The 19473-nt window shown below is 38.8% G+C and overlaps 1 protein-coding gene across 3 annotated transcripts; it reads left to right on the top strand.

Moving 5' to 3' along the window:
• The first annotated feature begins 1576 nt into the window (after window positions 1-1576).
• Window positions 1577-19256, top strand: crtc1 (CREB regulated transcription coactivator 1). 3 transcript variants are annotated; one of them, XM_023954232.1, is made up of 14 exons: window positions 1586-1792; window positions 5320-5436; window positions 5939-6064; window positions 6324-6385; window positions 6672-6766; window positions 7203-7288; window positions 7363-7406; window positions 9008-9231; window positions 9929-10080; window positions 10213-10443; window positions 10907-10993; window positions 12858-12944; window positions 13020-13194; window positions 13970-19256. In XM_023954232.1, exons 1-14 carry the CDS (start codon window positions 1667-1669, stop codon window positions 14179-14181), a joined length of 1824 nt encoding a protein of 607 aa, XP_023810000.1. In that variant the 5' UTR covers window positions 1586-1666; the 3' UTR covers window positions 14182-19256. The 3 variants fall into 3 exon arrangements, with proteins under 3 accessions (XP_023810002.1, XP_023810001.1, XP_023810000.1); XM_023954234.1 differs by lacking the exon at window positions 5320-5436 and having other exon boundaries at window positions 1577-1792; window positions 13970-14203; XM_023954233.1 differs by lacking the exon at window positions 10907-10993 and having other exon boundaries at window positions 1582-1792; window positions 13970-14203.
• The last annotated feature ends 217 nt before the right edge of the window (window positions 19257-19473 follow it).

The raw sequence follows: 19473 nt of genomic DNA, 5'->3' as shown, positions 1-19473 counted from the left end.
TGCATGGCATGAAAATGGCTCACAGGCACGGATATTGTGGCTACTAAGATTGCACCTTGTTGGGTCTAGTCTAAACCAACATTTCTCCACTATATTTAAGCAGGAAGAAAGGACTCAGACTCACTCTAAACTTTTTCTCCAGAGAGAGCAGACAGGAACACACTCCTGCAATTCTCCGTTTGCTCTGAGTTTACAAAGGTCTGAAGGGGAGGGGGAACACAATGCAGCCCACACATGTCAGAAAGCTAATCTAAACAAACATCTTCGAAGAACAATTGCCCCTTTTAGATGCAGCTTTGTTGTTGACCCCTGTGGTTTTAGGGCCCATCTCCTGCAAATCAGAGGTTCTCCATATCAAAGGTGATCAGCTGTCACCAGGTCAAATGCAGGACAGCTGTGCTGGTTCATCTCCTGTTTCCCTGAGAACCAGTTTCTTGCAGAAAAGCAGTACACACACACACATTCAATAGTTCAAAAGGTCAGAGTAAATATGAGATAACTAATGTACAATTATTCCAACACACCTAAATCACAAATTTATAGGATCATCAAGAACTTCAAGGAAAGAGTTATAATTCTTGTTAGGAAGGCTTCAGGTCGTCCAAGAAAGTCCAGCAAGCACCAGGATTGTCTCCTAAAGAGGATTCAGCTGCGTGATCGGAGTGCCACCAGTGCAGAGCTTGTTCAGGAATGGCAGCAGGCAGGTGTGAGCACATCTGCATGGACTGTGAGGCGAGGACTTTTGGAAGATGGCCTGGTGTCAAGAAGGTCAGAAAAGAAACCACTTCTGTCCAAAAAAAAAAAAAAAAAAAACACAACATCAGGGACAGATCTTCTGCAAAAAAGTATGGCAAATGAACTGCTGAGGACTGGGGCACATATCTGCCTTTAAGTTGTCTTTAATAGATGTGGTTTGTGATGAATGCAGATGTTTTTAAATGTTTTTATCTCTTTCTTAATTTTCATTGTAAAGGTATGCCCCCAGTAGACTTGGTATTGTAAACGTTGATGTGTGAAAATGTCCTTTTCTATTTATATGGAACCTTTATTACATTGTCATTCTGTTGTTTTGTGGCTGCAAACTGACCCACATTTTATTTGAACTTCAGCATGAACGATCCTTTTTTAGAAAACACAACAGAGGTTTTTCTTTCCTGGACTTCTCAGTAAAAGTCACCCTATCCCTACAGCTGCTCCCACCCTTCTTGTGTTCCCTCTCTAGGAATATTCTGGCTCGGGGAATGCTGCTGTTTTACAGAACAGCCATGGATTTGAAGCAGACAGGAAGAAAAGTCTCATGAACAAGTTACACCAATGCTCCTTTAGGCATTTTTGAATATTATATAAAAGATGATAAAAGGTTGAACACTGAATAATGTATTGAAATCATGCATCTCTTGAAGACTTTTTTGTAAACTTTATTATAGTTTTTTTAATGAAAAGACTTTGCCTAAATTTACTAGAGTTATATAATGTGTCAACTTTTATTTTTTATGTATTTTTAATTTATTTTATTGGGGGGAGGGGGGATTATGCAATAGAAAATAAAGCAGAAAGACAATCTTCAACCTTGAGTTAATAGAGACGTAGTCCGTACGTAATGACGACACCAGGGGGCTCTGGTGCGGAGGGGAGCGTAACATTCCATTGAGAAGAAGAGGGAAAAATGGCGTCCTCGAATAATCCTCGCAAATTTAGCGAAAAAATCGCTTTGCATAATCAAAAACAGGCGGAGGAGACGGCCGCGTTTGAAGAAGTGATGAAGGACCTGAACATCACCAGAGCCGCGCGGGTAAGACCTCCACACCCCGGACGAACACAGAAGGTTTTTGCAGGGCTGTGTGTGTGGTGGTGGCAGCAAGCGAACACTGCGGAGATGAATAATAATGTGCTTCTGTGTACATTTTTCTGAAGTTCTCTCGAACGGCATCCGCGGATCATCACCATGTTTGTTTTCTGCGTCTGTTTCAAAACATGCAAGAGGGGGTTCCGTCACAACAAAAGAGCTTTTTTTCTTAGCTCGGCTAGCTGCTCTCTCTCTGCTGGAGATGTGAATGGTTGTGTACACCTGCTTCCTCGCCCGTGGCTGCCTTTTTCAGCAGACGTTGCTCACAATTTGTTTGCTAACACGCGGATAAATCACCGCATGATCGCACGCGCGGGGGAGAGTTAGCTAGAAGAAACCAAAATAGAGCAGCGCTGACTGGGATGGTGGAGATACGATAGCTTAGCGAGCCAATCGGATGCTGATCAGCTGTGGATCCCGCAGGTAACTGCATTGCCAACTTCACCTCAATTCCCCCTTTATATGACGTTCTGTTCTCATGTTTACCATTATTATTTCGTAGTAATACTTTTTTTGACGTAAGGCAGTTGTAAACACGAGGCCATAAATAATTTTAGGCTTGTCCAAGTTTAATGTTTGATTTTTTTTAAATATTTATTTGTTTGCACTTTAATATCAAAATGGGCAACAACAGAAGATGAATCAGCTTTTTTGGACAATGAAGATCAGGACAATACACCATCAGATTATTGTAAAAAAAAATTGAAATCAAATATATAAGGAATGTGTAGACCATATAAACATTTGTCTGAATATCTGACTGTCCTTTTCTTACCCACATCCCAGAAGAGATTTATTATTAAAATAAAACACGTTCACCTTGTTATAAGTGAAATATTACAGAAAAGTTAGGACCACGTTGCATAACTAAAAGGGCCCTTTTTACTTTAGGGTTGTGAAATGTTTTTTTCTTTATTTTTATTTACTTTATTTGGTTGAACAGAAAACCTTTAAAGAGCCACTCCAATGAAAAGTTTTGATGTTTTTAACATGTTCTTGAGGCATTTTTCTCATAATGGAGGACAGATATAAAGAAAATTAATCTCAAAATCGCATTTCTGAGTATTTCTTTATTTAAAATTAATGTGAATCCAGAACAGATGAAAAAAAAAGCCATTGGAAAAAGCTTGTAGCTGTTAAGTCGGCGAGCCACCACCTCTATTCCATTCCGATGCATCCCTACAGACAAATAAGATCCAGTTTTCCTCGTCTGAAAACTGTACAGCTGGATTGCTTCAATATTTCTTGCTTATTTTGTTGCACTGGTAAATTTAGGTTGGGGTGTGAGGAGCTGTAAGCTAGCTAGAGAGTGTAAACAAAATGGATGATGGGAAATCGGGGAGAGGCTTACTCTGAGCCGACCGTCCCACCCACAACTTATAGGCGAATTTCCAATGAACTACAGCTGCTGTGCAGAAACTATGACCTAGAAAAAAAAATCCTAAAAACAGCATAAGCATAATCAAACCACCACTGTGAAAGCTTTTAAAATAGATCAAAAGAAGACTGGAGTGGGACTTGAAGCCTTTATAAAAACCAAATCAGAGGGTTTGCTGGTGTGCCTCAGGTGTGAAGCTGTTCTAGATTGTTGTAGATTGCGTTGAACAAGGCAGCTTTTGAAAGGTGAAGTAGCAAAAAAAGACTGCTTCTTCATCCCTTAATAAAGATGAGGTTTGGGTCTTGCAGGAAAAGTTTGAGGAGATCCAGGATGAACAGCTGCAACCCATTTTTATTGTCAAGTGCAAATTGCCACAGCACTTGTAGCCCTATTCACCCTAGATGAATATGAGAGGCACCAGCTTGTTAGCATGCATTTTTTTTCTATTTATATTGGACTATTTGTAAAAATGTTAAAAAAAAAGTTCAAGAAATTGTATAGGGAAGTAGTGGTTTGTTAAAAACAAATGTTTCATTTTTTTCACAGGTGAAAATTGATAATAAACAATATTATCATTTCTGTTTTTTAAAGGTAAACCGTTACTAAATCTATCAGTTATGATGCTAAGATTGAAGACGTTTTGTGTTGACCTACATGTCTAATAATCATGCGTTTTGCTGTTGTTGTTTTTAAATGTTTCATGTTAAAATGTTTGTGGTCAAGCCATTGAACTAGTTCTTTAAGAAAAATGGAACCACAGAGGGACTAAATAAAACATCAAGCACTGTTACTTTTGCTTTATAAAACAACATAAGTAGAAGTTGCTCATGTTGTCAGAAGTAGGTCTTCCTTCCAGGTAAGGAAGACCAACTTAGTTTCAGCAGCTGCTTCCACTGATTAATCCTAGTACACTTGTGGGATTGTATGAAGAAGGAAGGGGATTTATTTTCCCCTTTTCTTTTTTTGTGAATTGTTTTGGATAATTACACAATTTTACAAAGCCCTTAAACTTTTTACTTTCTGTTGCAACTTTAGCTCACCAGATTGCTGTTAAGGTGACACTTACTTTATATTGGATGTGTGTAAATGATGGCAAATCCCAATGACAAAGTATATCTGAAGGCATTTGGGTTTTGATCTCTAAATTGATGAAGAAATGCTAATGACTTAGTTACACTCTGGAGCCCTGCACTCCTCTTAGCCTTTGCTCCCTTTTCAGAAACATGTTTTTTGGCTTTTGCCCCCTTTTTTCTTTTTTAATTCCACTACTTCTCAGCCAGCGTATGAGAAAATTCTCGCAATTCTAGATGTTAGTGCCAGGAAATATTTGGGCTAATTGTTAGTCTGCTTGCTGGAAATGACGCATAAGCACTGCATCAGCTTAGACCCTTAGCCAGAACTGTATTTATTACAGAAGAGAAGGAAAACAAATAAACACATTGTTTGAAATATTTTGCCTAGTTTCTTTATGTTGTCATTCATAATCATATCCCCTTCATTATCTGATCATTTTATTGCCAATTTGTGTTGTTTAACAAGGTGATTTTTATTTTATTTTTTTTTCACATACATTTCTGTGTTAATGTGCCACGTTATTACATGACATAATTTGGCTTTCATACTAGTTTCTTTCATTATTTCTTCCTGTTTTATGTTGTATACATTTTGATATTGAGTGAAAAAGCATATTTTCCTGTTGGATCTATCGACTCGCTGACCCTTTTATGTTGATTAAAGCTGCACAACATTTGAAAAGCATGAAAGAAGTCATACCTTCATTGATTATATTCTTAATAGGAAAGAATCTACCAATAACTGATGCATTATTAATGAAGAGTTTGTTTGCATGGAAATTCTTAAATCCATCTTTTACCTTGAGCAAACTCTGTTCTGCAGCAAATAGAGTAATCGGAAAAAAAAAGTAAAGTAAACCTTTGGCACGAGTTAAAAAGACCCTTTATAACCTATTTTAACCAATCTTGGATATTTTCACAGTAGAATTGCATGTACCATTCATTTTCTTTTGACGTTATGATTTTTTTAAAATCCGAATTAATCATTCACTCATGCTTTCATGCAATTTTACTTTGCACAGTTGCAGTTACAGAAGACCCAGTATTTGCAACTAGGGCAGAATCGTGGACAGTACTATGGAGGCTCACTGCCCAATGTCAATCAGATTGGAAATGGCAACATTGACCTGCCTTTTCAGGTGAGCCCATAGCCTCTCCTGGCTGGTAATTTGATATTTTTTGCTTTGTTTCATTCTTAATAAACCCGTGTACCCTTGTCAGCGGTTGGGGAATAATGGAAACAAACAGGTTTTCTAACACATTGGTGAAAACTGTTTCATGTCAGTCAAAATGTAAAGAGTTTTAGACAGAAAATCAGCATTTTCTCCCAGTAAAAGCTGCACATTTTCGGTTTTATTTTGTTTTTATTGATTGAAGAAAGTGTTTTACCAGTATGTTTCTTTTCCTTTTTTTCCCAGCATTGTAATTTGGTTCCTAAATTGTAAAATGACACCATTGCTTGCCATGGCTTCTCATCCTTAAGTACATTTGCCAGCTCGGGCATCATTATTTGTTGGGCTCCTGGCTTGGCTCGTTTTGAAGATGTATAAATTTTCACCAATTGCCGGTATTCTAAAACAGAGTTTTGCTCTTAAAGTAACCTGTTTTTCTGGCCTCATTCAAATGGTGTGTTTCCTCTAGAACTCGGTACTGGATACCAGTCGTACAAGCAGGCACCATGGGTTGGTGGACCGTGTTTACCGTGACCGGAACCGCATCACATCCCCTCACCGCCGCCCACTTTTAGTCGACAAACATGGCCGCCAAATATCCTTTAAAGAGTGTTGAAATTCAGATTTTCTTTTACTTCAATGTTCTGCTTTTTGTTTTACTTCAAAATAAAATACTTATTGTTATTTTTTGTGCTCAGTTGTATGCACAGATGTTATTTCTTTTCCAAGGATGATAAGAATAATAATAATAATCATTCATAATAATTTATTGAAGCAGAAGGTTCCTGAAAATTTCCATCTAAACTTCAGGATTGTTTTGTCTGATTAGGATTATTAACCTTGACAAGATTCACATTGACAGCTGTCCCTATAGCTCAGTTTATCTCTCCCCACCACCAGACACAAGCTGGAGAAGGTAAGGACCCCCCCCCCCCCCCCCCCCCACACACACACACACTTTTCTGCTAGAAAATCAACATCAGACACAGGCAAACATTTTCTAAAACATAAATAAATAAAAGTGGTCGTTAAGCTCCTGTTGACCCTAAAAGGTTAAGCCTCGACTAACCACAGAGATGGCCACAAAGGAAGTGCAATCTAAACAAATTTTGGAATTTTATTTGTGTTGTAGAGCTGCCTGTAGACCAACGTTGGGATTTGGTTGCAGTTTTGTTGACATTCTGTCATTTTAACACACGCAGGACAAATTCCGACTCTGCCTTGCACCAGAGCGCCATGAATCCAAAGCCCCAGGAGTCATTTTCCGGCGGGTCGCAGGAGCTGCAGCCTAAACGAGGTAAAGGAGAATCCGGTTACAGACACAGCTGCTTTGCTTTATTAATGTGCTAATAAAAGCAACAAAACCCCAATGACATCAGATGTAGACTCGATGAAATAATTGAAAATAAAATGGAAATCGATCTTCAGAGAGTTTGGGGGAAGTGACTCAGAAATGTAACTTTTTTTTTTTCAATTAAGATGATCCAAAGTGCTTTTGACAACCTGATCAGTAAACAGACTATTTTATTACGTTTCAAGCTCCTGCAGAATGAACCAAAAATGGCTGGCATTCATTCAGTTTGGCCAGTGGTCACTTTGCTATTTTTAGAATGAATATTTGAGTTCACTGCAGCAGTGGGTTTTGCCCAAATGGCATCAACGGCAAAAGATCCCTTTTAACAAAGAACAGAAAGCTCAAAGAAAGAAACTGTGTCTTGTGTTTTAATGATCAGTGCTGCTGCTAACTGTTCCTGGGACGGATAATTCAGAGTCGGATGCAGACAGGGATGCACAGGAACAGTTGTGGGATGACACGAAGGTATTTATTGGACAGTCACAAAGTGCACTGTTGTATTGGATGATTTTTGGCTGATGTTCACCTTTTCTTCTCAGGATGATGGATCGAAGCCTAATGCATGTGACGTCCCAGGAATTAAGTGAGTTAAGCTATTTAGTCAGTAACATCATCAACAGTTGAACAAATTGACATGGAAGAACTTTCCTGACCAGGAGCTGCTTAACAGCCTAAAAAGTGTTTTGTCTTTGGTCTGCCTCTATGAACTCAAACTTTTCTCTAAATTCCCCAGAAATAGTTGGGCACTTCGATGTGGGTTTATTATTTTTTTTAAAGTAATTTGCACTTCTTAATAGGTATTTTGAACCCATTAACATTCATCAATTGCTACAAGACCCAATCTAATCATCTTTTGATATATTTAAAAAAGCATTCCCAATGGTCTTTTAATGATGGTTACACTGTTTTTTTTTTTTTTTTGGTAAAATCAAAAACTCACAACCCCAAGCTAACATTAGAGGTGCAACAAAAATGGCGAGCAATATTGGAGCTATCCAGCCGTGTGGTTTTGAGGCAGATGCAGCTCAGATGTGGGTAATCGTCATTACTGTCTGTACATACTTGTGCCAAACTCCATGCTACTGTGACAAGGAAATTTCCCATTGTGGGATTAATAAATCTAATCTAATCTAATGAAAATTTATATAAATCTGTTTGTCTGCAAGTGGATGCATGGGAATGGAGCGAAGCAGGGAGCTGGTGCCTGATTCTCAACAATTTAAATAATCTTAATTAACCTTAATTTTCCTTATATATGTCCTTCATCATCAGAAAAATGCTACAAGAACATATTAAAAACACAATTTTCATCGGAGTAGTTCTTTAAAACTGGGCATATACAGGCGTTCTTGGTATAGATTTATTAAAGGTTTTTCTAAAGGCTACGTCTGAATAGACTTTTTGTGTTCTTTACCATCTTTTGTAGTGTAACTATGTGATTGAGTCATTATCCTAGGAGTATGTAAGACCTTTACCTGAGACTAAACTTTCTGATTTTTGAATAATTTTCTCCAGAACACACATAAAGTCCATTTAGATAAAAAAAAAATATCATTGTATGCTTTAAAAGTTTACCTCTATTTTACCTTTGGTCTGTATGTTTGAACTGTCCTTGACGACTTGTAGAAGCACGGCAAAATAAAAAACGTTGAAGCATCCTGTTGAATCTGTTTAAAAATGATTAATAAGAGCTATAGTATCCCATTGTGTCCCCCCTGCAACACATTATGCCTGAAGATCATCTTAGTTAATTAACCCTAATGGACTTCAATTTGTTTATAATGTGCATATAAATATACCCACTTTTTGGTATTTTATTACATTTAAAAAGCAAAGTCTACACTGTCATTCTTCTTTATTTAGACACTTTAGTGAATTTTCATTGTAACAAGTGAGTAACTTGATTACTATTTTTTGGTCTTCTTTCTAGATTTCTTTAGCTTTTGTTTATTGTTAGAAATTCCAACAATTAACTTTAAAAAAAAAAACTGGAATCACCATTGCTTAGATGATTCAAAATATAGCGTAATTTCTGTTAAGATTGTGATCATGAGACTTGTTCTTATGCTTTTGTAATTTCAAATACATGGAGACTTTTGCATTTCTTTATCTAGTTCAGAGCCGTTCTCATGAATATTGATTGTTCTCTTCTTGTGTTTGACTGAACCTTTGCATCTATTCCAGCATATTTCCGTCACCAGACCAGGAGCTGAACCCATCTGTGCTCCCAGCCGCACACAACAGCGGTGGTTCCCTTCCCGATTTGACCAACATTCAGTTCCCTCCTCCTCTGTCTACTCCTCTGGACCCGGAGGACACTGTATCCTTCCCCTCCCTCAGCTCAGCCAACAGCACAGGCAGCCTGACCACCAACCTCACCCACTTGGGGATCAGTGCTGGTAGCCACGGTGAGAAGCCCCTTTTGTTTCTGTCCCCCAAAACCAAAAGAAAAAAGTTTTAAAAAAACCGCTGTGAGCATTAGTAAGAATTTTTTTGTTCCATGTCAGTATAACTGAATGTTGTTTTAACTTTAGTAGAACTGCACATTTGCTGGAAACTATAAAACATATTTTTTCCCCAAAAAAACTTTAAGCTCTTTCATGCACTATAGGTCAAATGATTTGGACTCCATTTTGACGGATAGTGTTATTTTATAAAGATAAATTCTCTTGAGAAGACGATTATTGTGGCCAAACAACATCAGTTCTTCGGCCTTGCTGTAATAATTTCTTTCAGAAGCATTCTGTTGTTGAAGACAAAAGCCTCAGGGCTGTGGCATGAACATTAAAAATGATGATTTTTCATAGTTAAGTTGCTCCTTTTTTTACTTTTTCCCTTAAAGACATTTGATGCTGATGCTGTGCCCTTGTGGTTCCATCGCTCATGGAACCTTTTCCTTCGATTCTTTAGATCTGCTGTGCATAATATTTAATTCAGTTGGATTTTAAGCATAATTTTGAAAGGGTGTTTTTAAACATTGAACATTTGTAGCTAAAGATTGATGCACTCAGCTGTTCTTAATGTTCCTTAAAATCCTCAGCTGCCATGTCTGTTTGATTGACACCTTTCATGTCTTTGTTTCTGCTTTTTTCTTTTTTGTCGCAGGGATTTCCACCTCCTCCCAGCCCACCATGACTGTATCTGCACAACGCCGACAACCCCCCGTGATGCCGCTCACCCTCACCTCTGACCTCCATCTTCGACAGTCCTCACAGCAGCTCTCGCCCACCCTGTCTTCACCTGTTAACGTCACACAGGTGAGGCTCATTTCAAAACTAATAAAAGCTTTTGTTTCTCATCCTCCATTAAGTTTCTCTCATTTAGAGTAGAAAAGGCTGACTTTCAAGCGTTTCTTATAATGACTTTGGGTGTCCTTGCTGTATCTACAGGCGGTGCCGACAGAGTCGTTAACCCTGGAACAGCAGCTTTCCCAGTACCCTCTCTTCAACCAGCTGACCGCTCAGGCCCAGGCTCAGCTCCTCAATGACCTCCAGAAGCAGCAGGGCCTCCCGCAGGGCATCCAGCTCATCACCCTGCCAACCCTCGCTTCCTCTGGTTCAGCCACTGCGAGCAGCCCGTCTCCGGACAGCCAGACCACCGCCAGCATCACAGTCAGCTCGGTGAGGAACAAGGAACTCTGCAAAAGGACTCTCTCAGTCTGTCAGAACCAAAACATTTTATTTTTTTAATTTGTAAAAAATGAAATTTTCTGGGAATTCCTTTTTTTTTTTAAAAAGGGTTACACTAGCCTTTAAAGGTGAAAACCTGAAATCCTTTTATTATATTTTATTTGTTTTTTTTTAATGAAGGTTTTTCAGTTTTATAGTATATGATAAAGCTGATTAACCCAAGGTTAGAAAGAAAAATATTTTGAAGAAGGTCATTCTGGTTGTGGTTAAAATCATCCGCACTGATTCTGCATTAGACAGCAGTCAGTTCAAAGTTGCACAGAAACAAATTGGCCGTCCTGCTTTGTCTGAAGGTGATTGGTCCCTTTTCAATATTCCTTCTCAGCTAATTCTTCAGGATTTGTGTTTGACAGCTATGAGGCTTAGTGCCAGCTAACCCTCTTCCCTCCAACAGTACCGCAATCAGACTGGCTCACCAGCCACTCAGTCTCCAACCTCCCCAGTCTCCAATCAAGGCTTCTCCCCTGGAGGCTCGCCTCAAGTAAGAGCCCACCCACCAACCTAGCTGGTGTCTGGGGAGGGGCTTCACTCCTGGGGGAAGGTTAACTGTAGTCGGTTAGGTTGCTTTCCATTCTCCATACCAGCAGTCAGCCTGTCACGGTGTCAGAAACCGCATAAGCCATTCCTTCATCTCCTCTGTCACTGTCGGAAGATCAGTGCTGCATCTGTATGTTCTTCCAGATGCATGCTGATCCTCCCCTGCTTTTACAGTACAAACGCAAAAGGCTGCCTAATCATTCCTTACTTTTTTATTAATTATCTTTTGTGTTATGATTGATTCAAGTAGATTCACCTCATCGTTGGTGTTCAGCTGCGCTTTTATCAATGCAATAAATTAAGAAGTAAAATTCCAGCATGTTTTAATTTTTGCCCCTTTTTTGTCCTTTTTCAGTAGTATATTTACTTTAATAATGTTTAGCCTATTGCCATTTCTTTCAGCCTTTGTTTTCGTCTTTCCAGACTTTCCAGACTTTCCTTCACTCTGCACCAACAACTGACTTTATTATTAGAATAAAAGTAAAGTTTGAGACGCTTGGGGCCTGATTTACTAAGATCCTTAATAGAAAGCAGAACATTGCATATGCAAATGTACCACATGTGCTGTTTGTGTAAGATTTCCAGGTAATAGATTAAGAAAAAGCTGTATTTGAGTGTCAACTTTGGTTTCCCCGTGGAGAATAAGAGCGAGCAACCTCAAAATGAAATTTGACCCCGATGGAAATGAAGAAATTAGTGGAAGAGGCAAATATAAATAATGCTAAGCAAAGAAATCCAAAGGTCACCTGAAGCACTTAATATGGAAGAGTATTTGCAAAACAGTAAATACATGAAGCAGAATGGGAAGAACAGCAGATGAAAGAAGAAATAAATGTCTTATAATAAAGCTTATAGATAGGCAGAGGGCTGGCAGAAGAGATGCCTCTGACCATTATTGAGCCGTAGGGGAAGCTCACAGACATAATTAAAGTCGGATAGGAATGGTTCCATATTGGCTCATACTGAAGATACAAGATTGGAAAATTAGATGGGTGAAATGGCTCACAAATGTTTGCCTCCATCTTTCAAAAATGATACCACGAGCAGAAGAAAATTCTTTCTTTGTTGCCTTTGTGGTGATTACACTTCCGGGCTACAATGACAGTGGCCTTATGTGCGAAATGTTGTGCCAGTTAGCACCTGCCTTTCAGATGTGCTAAATATAGACGCTAAAACAGCCACAGTAGTCCTCTTTCACATTAGATAAACCACAATGGGCGTGCTACGTTTGATCTTTTTGTTTCTACTCCTCCTAGTTTTATTGTGCATCCTGCCAGAATTACCACATTTATTCCGAAGGCAAATGCACTAAATGGACTGCACATATTAAGTTTCCTGTTTAACAGACACCACCCTCACTGCATCTCACTGGTAAATGAAATGAACCGCATGGTTTTGCACACGCAGTCCTTCAGTAAGTCAGGTCCAAAGTGTTTGTTTTTTCATCAACAGAGCTGCAGTACAGTACAGTGAAACTGTTTTCTGCATCAGTTCACACCTCATCTTTACATCAGAGTCAATCTTTTCCCGTTTATTTTTATTATCGTCAGTATCAGTGTGCCGACGATAAGCTATTTTAGACGTGAACACGGCCATTTTGTCATACATTTTCTGTTTGTGAACCACAGCTGCCCTCCTTCTGACAACTTTGTGCTTTTGGTCATTGCTCAGTCTCAGTTTGCTTTGCGGCTGAAATGTCTGCTTCTGGACCTTAGTAACGCTCCGCACCACACCCATGCTGATAATAATTGTGTTGATTTCCGAGATGCCTCACTTTAAAGCCCTTCTTCATAATTGTGTTGCTCCAGCACATTCCTGTGGTGGGCAGTATTTTCGGAGACTCCTTTTATGATCAGCAGCTTGCATCGAGGCAGACCAACGCCCTTTCTCACCAGGTGAGAAAGTTCACAAACAGCATGCGTTCTCTGCTCCGATTGTGCGTTCCCATCTCACAGGTCTTTGCTTCATAGTTGGAGCAGTTCAACATGATCGAAAGTCCCATCAGTTCGTCCAGCCTCTTCAGCCAGTGCTCCACGCTCAACTACACTCAAGCCGCTATGATGGGCCTCACCGGGAGCACCCTTCAAGACTCGCAGCAGCTCGGCTACAGTAGCCATGGCAACATCCCCAACATAATCCTAACAGGTAGACACTTTATCACAGCTTTGGTGCATCTGTTGTTTTCAATTTTCAAATCTGAAAAAGAGAATATACGTGGCATTGAATGGCAGTGTATAGACTCATTTAACAACGATTCGACTCAAATCCAAATTTCTGTTTGACGATACGATTCACCGTCTCTATTGGCTCATTTTGAATGATCCAATTCTTGTTTTTCTGCATCAAAATGATACAAACGGATCATTATTAGAAAATTCTACCACACTGTATGGTCACACGTCTGCAAAATTCAATGTGTTGCAACACATTGGATTGATTAGGTATTGATCGTATTTTCCAATATCGATATTATCAATTTATTTCATTATATATAAGCTTTTATAATGGTATAGCTTGATTTAAACAACAACTTTCCTCAGACAGATTGATGTTGTTGGATATATGAATCATTTAATCGGTGAAGTCGATTATTGTGACACTCCTATCATTGAGCCATTGTTGTTCAAAACTTTTTCATTCATTTGAATGAAAAGGTGTGTCCAAACTTTTGGACTGTACTGTAGCTACTGATTAGATGCATACAAATAACAGTGTTTTTTTTTTTTTTTAATTGTTGTCATTTTAACTGGGATGTGTTGTTGGTGCTGTATAGATGTAAAATAATGGTTCATCAATCATTTTAATGGGAAATGTATGGAGTTTGGTAGCAATTCAGGAAAAATATAAAAATTCCTTCCGATTCAATATATATTAGAGATTCTCAACCAGCCCAACTTTTCTCATATCTGACATTTCTCAGTCACAGGAGAGTCTCCGCCAAGCCTCTCCAAAGAGCTCACCAACTCTCTGGCGGGCGTTGGCGATGTCAGCTTTGACGCAGACTCCCAGTTTCCTCTGGACGAGCTGAAGATCGACCCCCTCACCTTGGACGGACTGCACATGCTCAATGATCCAGACATGGTACTCACCGACCCCGCCACTGAGGACACGTTCAGGATGGACAGGCTGTGAGCAAACTGACCGACCGCGTTCTGGATCAAAGAAGAAACGATAGCACTAACTTGTTGATGGGGTGGAATAAAGGGCAGGATGAACCCTCTCTCTCGTTGCATGGCTGTCCAATCTTACCCTCAGCTCTGTGAAGCCCTCTGAAAGTTGCGTAACCTTGAAGGGAAAGAGGAAAAAGATGTCAGTGGCTTACAGAGGAATGATCCTGCCATTGTTCTGAACAAGACTGGTCGCTCAGCGCTTTTGCTAGCCTACTGTGTTTACAGTGTCCCATCACGCCCCACATATATTCCAAAAATGCTCATTTGACAGCTTATTTATTTTGCTCATTTTCCTGTCATATCCACTATTTATCTTTATTTGCCTGTAGCAGGAAGCTACAAGGACACTGGGCTAACCCTGTTATTATAATCATTGGTATAAGAAGAAAAAGAATTCCGGTTTTCTTATGATCCCACATGGAAAACAGTGTTATCCCATTGTTTCATAACAGCATTTCACACTCAAAGCTTTATTTTTTACCAACCAAATGTTACTTTTCAACTGGTACTGTATGTTTTGTGTATTTATACGTTTTATTTATTTGGTTAAAAGATTTTATATTCCATTTCATGACCTAAATTTAATGCCAAAATGTTGTCTGTAGGCGTTGTGTAGAATTGCACTGATGTGATTTGCGTGTACTTATTACTAACATATTTCTATATGTGCTTAAGCTACTTGGTTAACGAAGGAGTGCAAAACCTCCCCATGGTTGCTGTTTGGTGTTAGATGTTACATTCTCGGACGTCGACATGCTGCAGGCCAACAGTTCAAACATCACGAGTTTTCGCTTAACTTCACATCAAAGTCGTGCGCTCCAGAAATGAGACTGGAGGTGAGGTTTTTCTCAGAGAATCATCAGGCCTTTTCTACTTCACTAGAACACGGGAGCGTCAGAAGTCAGTCAGTGGCATTTATGTAGAGAGACTATCCTCCTACCTAGTGAAGGAAGGCTTCAATTTTTAAAGCAGACAACACTAAGAAAAAAAAAATCTTAATCTTTTTTAAGTGGTCACTGTGAAATCACCTGATTTTGCCTTACAGTAACATTCTACTCTTCTACTTTCGTGTCTGACGTGACGATGTATTTTCGTAACTTATTGTAACATTTTCTTGTATTTGAGAGAAAAACTTTTGCTCGGTGACGTTTGTGGTTTTGTTGTTTGACAGATCAATGTACTGTATTTTGTAGCGACACACTTAATAGCCAAATCGTTATTTTTTCAAATTTAAGAGGAGAGGGGGTGGGAAAGGAACGTATGAAGGTTTCTGAGAAGGAATGCAATTATGGGGAGGCTTTTTGCTCCTTAACAGGGAATCTCTAACAAAAAGGCATTTCTCCGTATCGATCAGGATAAACCACTCAGAGAAATCTCTAAGGAGATGCAGATTGTCTTCAGATTATTTAAGAAAGTTTATGAAATTAAGAGTATTTTATTGTCTTTGATGAGAAATATAGAAGCTAAAGCTTCACTTTAAGAATTTAAATGTTTTAAAGATCTGACTGGTTTAACTCAGTCAACCATCATCTCTAATGACTGTTGCCAAATATGTCCAGCTTTTAAACTGAAATTGAACTGTCAGTGCCAATAAATCTGCCGCCATTTAGTTATTTTTAGTTTTTTTCAATTTTTTTGTCAGAGTTTCCCTGAGAGGCTTGTGCAGACGTGCGGTATCATTTTGGGTGTAGTGTAATGTTCTGTGTGCTCATTTTTACTCACCTATAGCGCTGATGGGAAGAGATGAAGAGTGATGTTGAGTTTACCTCCGCCGTTGGACAGTGCGTTCAGTTGTTCACCGACTGCTGCAAAGCTCCATCAGCAGTTTTGTTTGCCTTTAACACATCCGTGATTCCTATGCAAAAGAAATTGTGAAGAAGAAAAAAAAAACACCCTTAAAGGAAAAATCCAACTCTTTCCACAACCTCAGCTGGATTTATTTTTTTAAAACTGTTTGACAATGGAGGCAATTTTACTGTTAAAACTGCATCTTCACAGAAATCTGCAACCTGCTTAGGTTTTCGTTTCTTTGACTTTTATTGCTACATAAAATATCTTTCTCTAACGTTTATTACAAAACGCCTATAATCTGAGAGATTTTCTAACAAAACCCAATTTTCGGAGGACTTTAGGTTCTCCGCTGTAGCTCAGATTTTCCCACTTTTTCAAATCTTAATCTACTTTCATAAACTGGGTAAAACTCAACGAGGCTCTGAGTGTCCTGCTGGCGATATGACAATCAAGTAATTTAGAATATTTATTCACAACAGAAAACATCCACAAAGAAGGATAAATCCAGCTTTGCTCTAACTTATTTTTGTTTTATTTTTATTTCACCACTGAGGAGTTTCCTCAATTTTATTATTGAAAAGCAGTTTCTTCCTTTTTTTTTTCCTTTTTCAACCCAAAGTTGATGATGTCAGATCTGATTCACTCCATAAAGACAAAAAGATACTTCTCCTGGTTCTGAGCTCTTGTAAAAACGATGGATTTTTCCTTTAAGTCTGAAGTTAGTGTCTACAGATTCCATGTTTCCAAAGGTTTACGTCCCTGAAAGTGTTAGCTTTGTGTTTGGACTTCACCGTTGTGTTGCCAATAATGCCAGCATTTAGAGTTTTCCGGTCATTTTCTTCCTTTTCATCCTGCAAAGACTGGTCACTCACACTGACTTTTGTACATATTATAGATGAAACTAAATGCATGATGAAACTGACAGTTCAAGCCTCTAAATGCAAGCCTCCTATAGCTCCACAGGTTTGATATGTGTAACATAACTCTAATGGGTAAAGGGAAGTCTAAAGGGATGCATGAATAGGTTTCTTCTGTGCAGTGAACTCCAGTTAAATCTCTCTGTTACCTCCATCTCTGTACAATGCTACTTCACGAATGATAAAAGAATGTAATTTGTGCGACCACGTTCTGGTTTCGCCTTGTTTTGAGTGTCCCGTCTCAGTCGGGGGCGGGGCTTGGCTCTCTGCTTTTTTGTATGGTTGCTTGTTCTGTTGTCTCATGGTAGCATCTCTGCAAAGGGTGATTTTTGTTTTTTTCTTTTCAAAAAGGCCCTCCTCTTGTCACAGCACAACCTTTCTTGGCAGGACCTGTCTTGTAACGGCTGCAGACTGGCATGTGCACCGATTGTTTGCTTCTGCAGTCGACCGCATGACCCGATGGACACACTGATCTGACTCTTATCCCCTGTTATATACAGGTCTTGTATCTTGCTATGCTGAAGTGGTGTGTGTTTTAGGACCCATGCGTTTTATTTTTCCTTCATCGAAGCTGGATGAAATACACCTGTTTTTGTTTTTTCCTTTAGATTTTTGTGCAATGTTTAGTCCTGTAGATGCTTCGCACTTTATTTGTGACTCCCTGATCAGGGAATGTTCTGCCCGGTGTGAACGTTGACTGTTTCACACCACATATATGCTGACGTAAAAGACTAAAGGAATTCTTGATTTTATTTTCTACATTTGATTTAACTTTTTGTGTTTTTTCTTTTTGAACAAAAATGACTTTAGAGGATGCAAAATTAGAAAGGGCTTTTCCCGTGCAGCTTTCGCTTTAGTGTTGGGAAGGAATTTAGGGATTCTTCGGTTTCTTCGGTTCCACAATCCTAACTTCCCCATGTTTTGTTTTTTTCTCCTTTTTTAGTAAGCAATTTTTAATGATTTCTTAACATTTTTTACATTTCTGAAAATCTCCCAATCCAACCTCTTTTCCTGAAAAAAGCTAGATTTCATCATGTCTTTGGACACATTTTAAGCTTTTTGAGGGGCATTGTTGTTCTAACACAAACCTGACTCCACCTTGTGTGTTGGATAAATCATTGCCAAATTTGATTTGATGGAAGTAATCAAAGATCTGGGGGAATTTAGGATAGCAAGAACACAGATGTGCTCTCGAAAAGCTCAGAATGTATCGCCTAAAACCATAAAACATGAACTCTGCGTGGAAGAGTCACACCTCTTACTGCGATTGGCCTTAAAAGTTGCGTACACTTTTAAAACGTCCACACAAAGCAGTTTGTGGATTTAAAATACACTCCTGTCAGGTGCTGCAATTGTGTTGTAGCTCAAATTTGTTTCCTCCAAATGTGGAGGTAACCTTTTGTTGGAGAGACTTCTGACCAACTCTAGCGTAGAACCTCAAAGTTATAAAATTGTGACAGGTGTTAGTAATCTCTTAAATTGTGACAAGTTTGCTGGCAGCAAATTTAACTCTGGGAAATCACTTGATACCAGATTAGGCAGCTAAAAAAACTTTCTTTAAAGTAGGAAATAGTTGAAGTAGTTTTAACAAGGAAGTGCATCATGTTTCAAGTTCTGTTTCAGCCTTACTGGTGACTGAAATGTGGAAACAGGCTCCAGCTGCTGGTCCGTTTATGGAACACGAGACACACACGTTATCCTGGAAGTCTGCAACACCAGCTTCTGACTGGTTTTCCGTTCCCGCACAGCCTGGTTTTGTTGTTCCCAAATGAGATGGAGCTGCGTTTGGCGTGACTGCAGAAAGTTTTAGGTGTCAACGACATGTCCCTTTAATAACTTGGGAGTTTTCCTAATGACTCTGTTTCCCTGAAACCTATTTAAGGCTCTGGAAATTCAACTTAAAGCTTCTAGTGAGAAATGCATTATGTCACTGTTGTCCTGTAAGTCGTAGTAACAGACTTGTAGTTCTTTATTTGTTGCCATGTGACTCTTTATGTGATCATTTGTTTATAAGATGAAAGAAAACTGTCAAATTAAATGTTGAAGACAGATTTTTTTCCCATGCACAGTCTTTATTTGCAGAATAATGCTTCTTGAAAATAAGAAAAAAAAAAGGAATAAATCTGTCCCTTGTCATTCAACTTCGCAGCGCGTTGCTGTGAACGTGCATGATGTTTCTGCCCTGTTGTATATTGTCCTTGCTATTGTTTCTATTTTGTAATCTGTATTTCCAAATGCAAACTGAAAAGATTATTTTGGATATATGCATGCTTGTGAAATGTTCAGAATGTTGATTTCCACTAAAAGCTGTTGAGTTTGAAAAGAAAAACTACAACTAATGTCTGATATTTTAGTTCAAGTCTTTGGCCTTTTGTGCAGCAAAACTTACACACAAGTTCAAAAAGTTGAGATTATCACTTCATCCTTCTGCACAGGATCCACATTTTTGTGATCTTTTCTACTCCGTATTTCTGTATTTTTATTAGACTTTCCTGTGGCTCCATACTTTTAGTGGTCCCACATCCGTATTTTGCTTTTCTAAATGT

The sequence above is a fragment of the Oryzias latipes genome, chromosome 4 (assembly GCF_002234675.1).
Source record: "Oryzias latipes chromosome 4, ASM223467v1".
NCBI classification, from domain to species: domain Eukaryota; kingdom Metazoa; phylum Chordata; class Actinopteri; order Beloniformes; family Adrianichthyidae; genus Oryzias; species Oryzias latipes.
The sequence above is the reverse complement of the archived record's forward strand: the minus strand, read 5'-3'. Positions and strand labels throughout refer to the sequence as shown.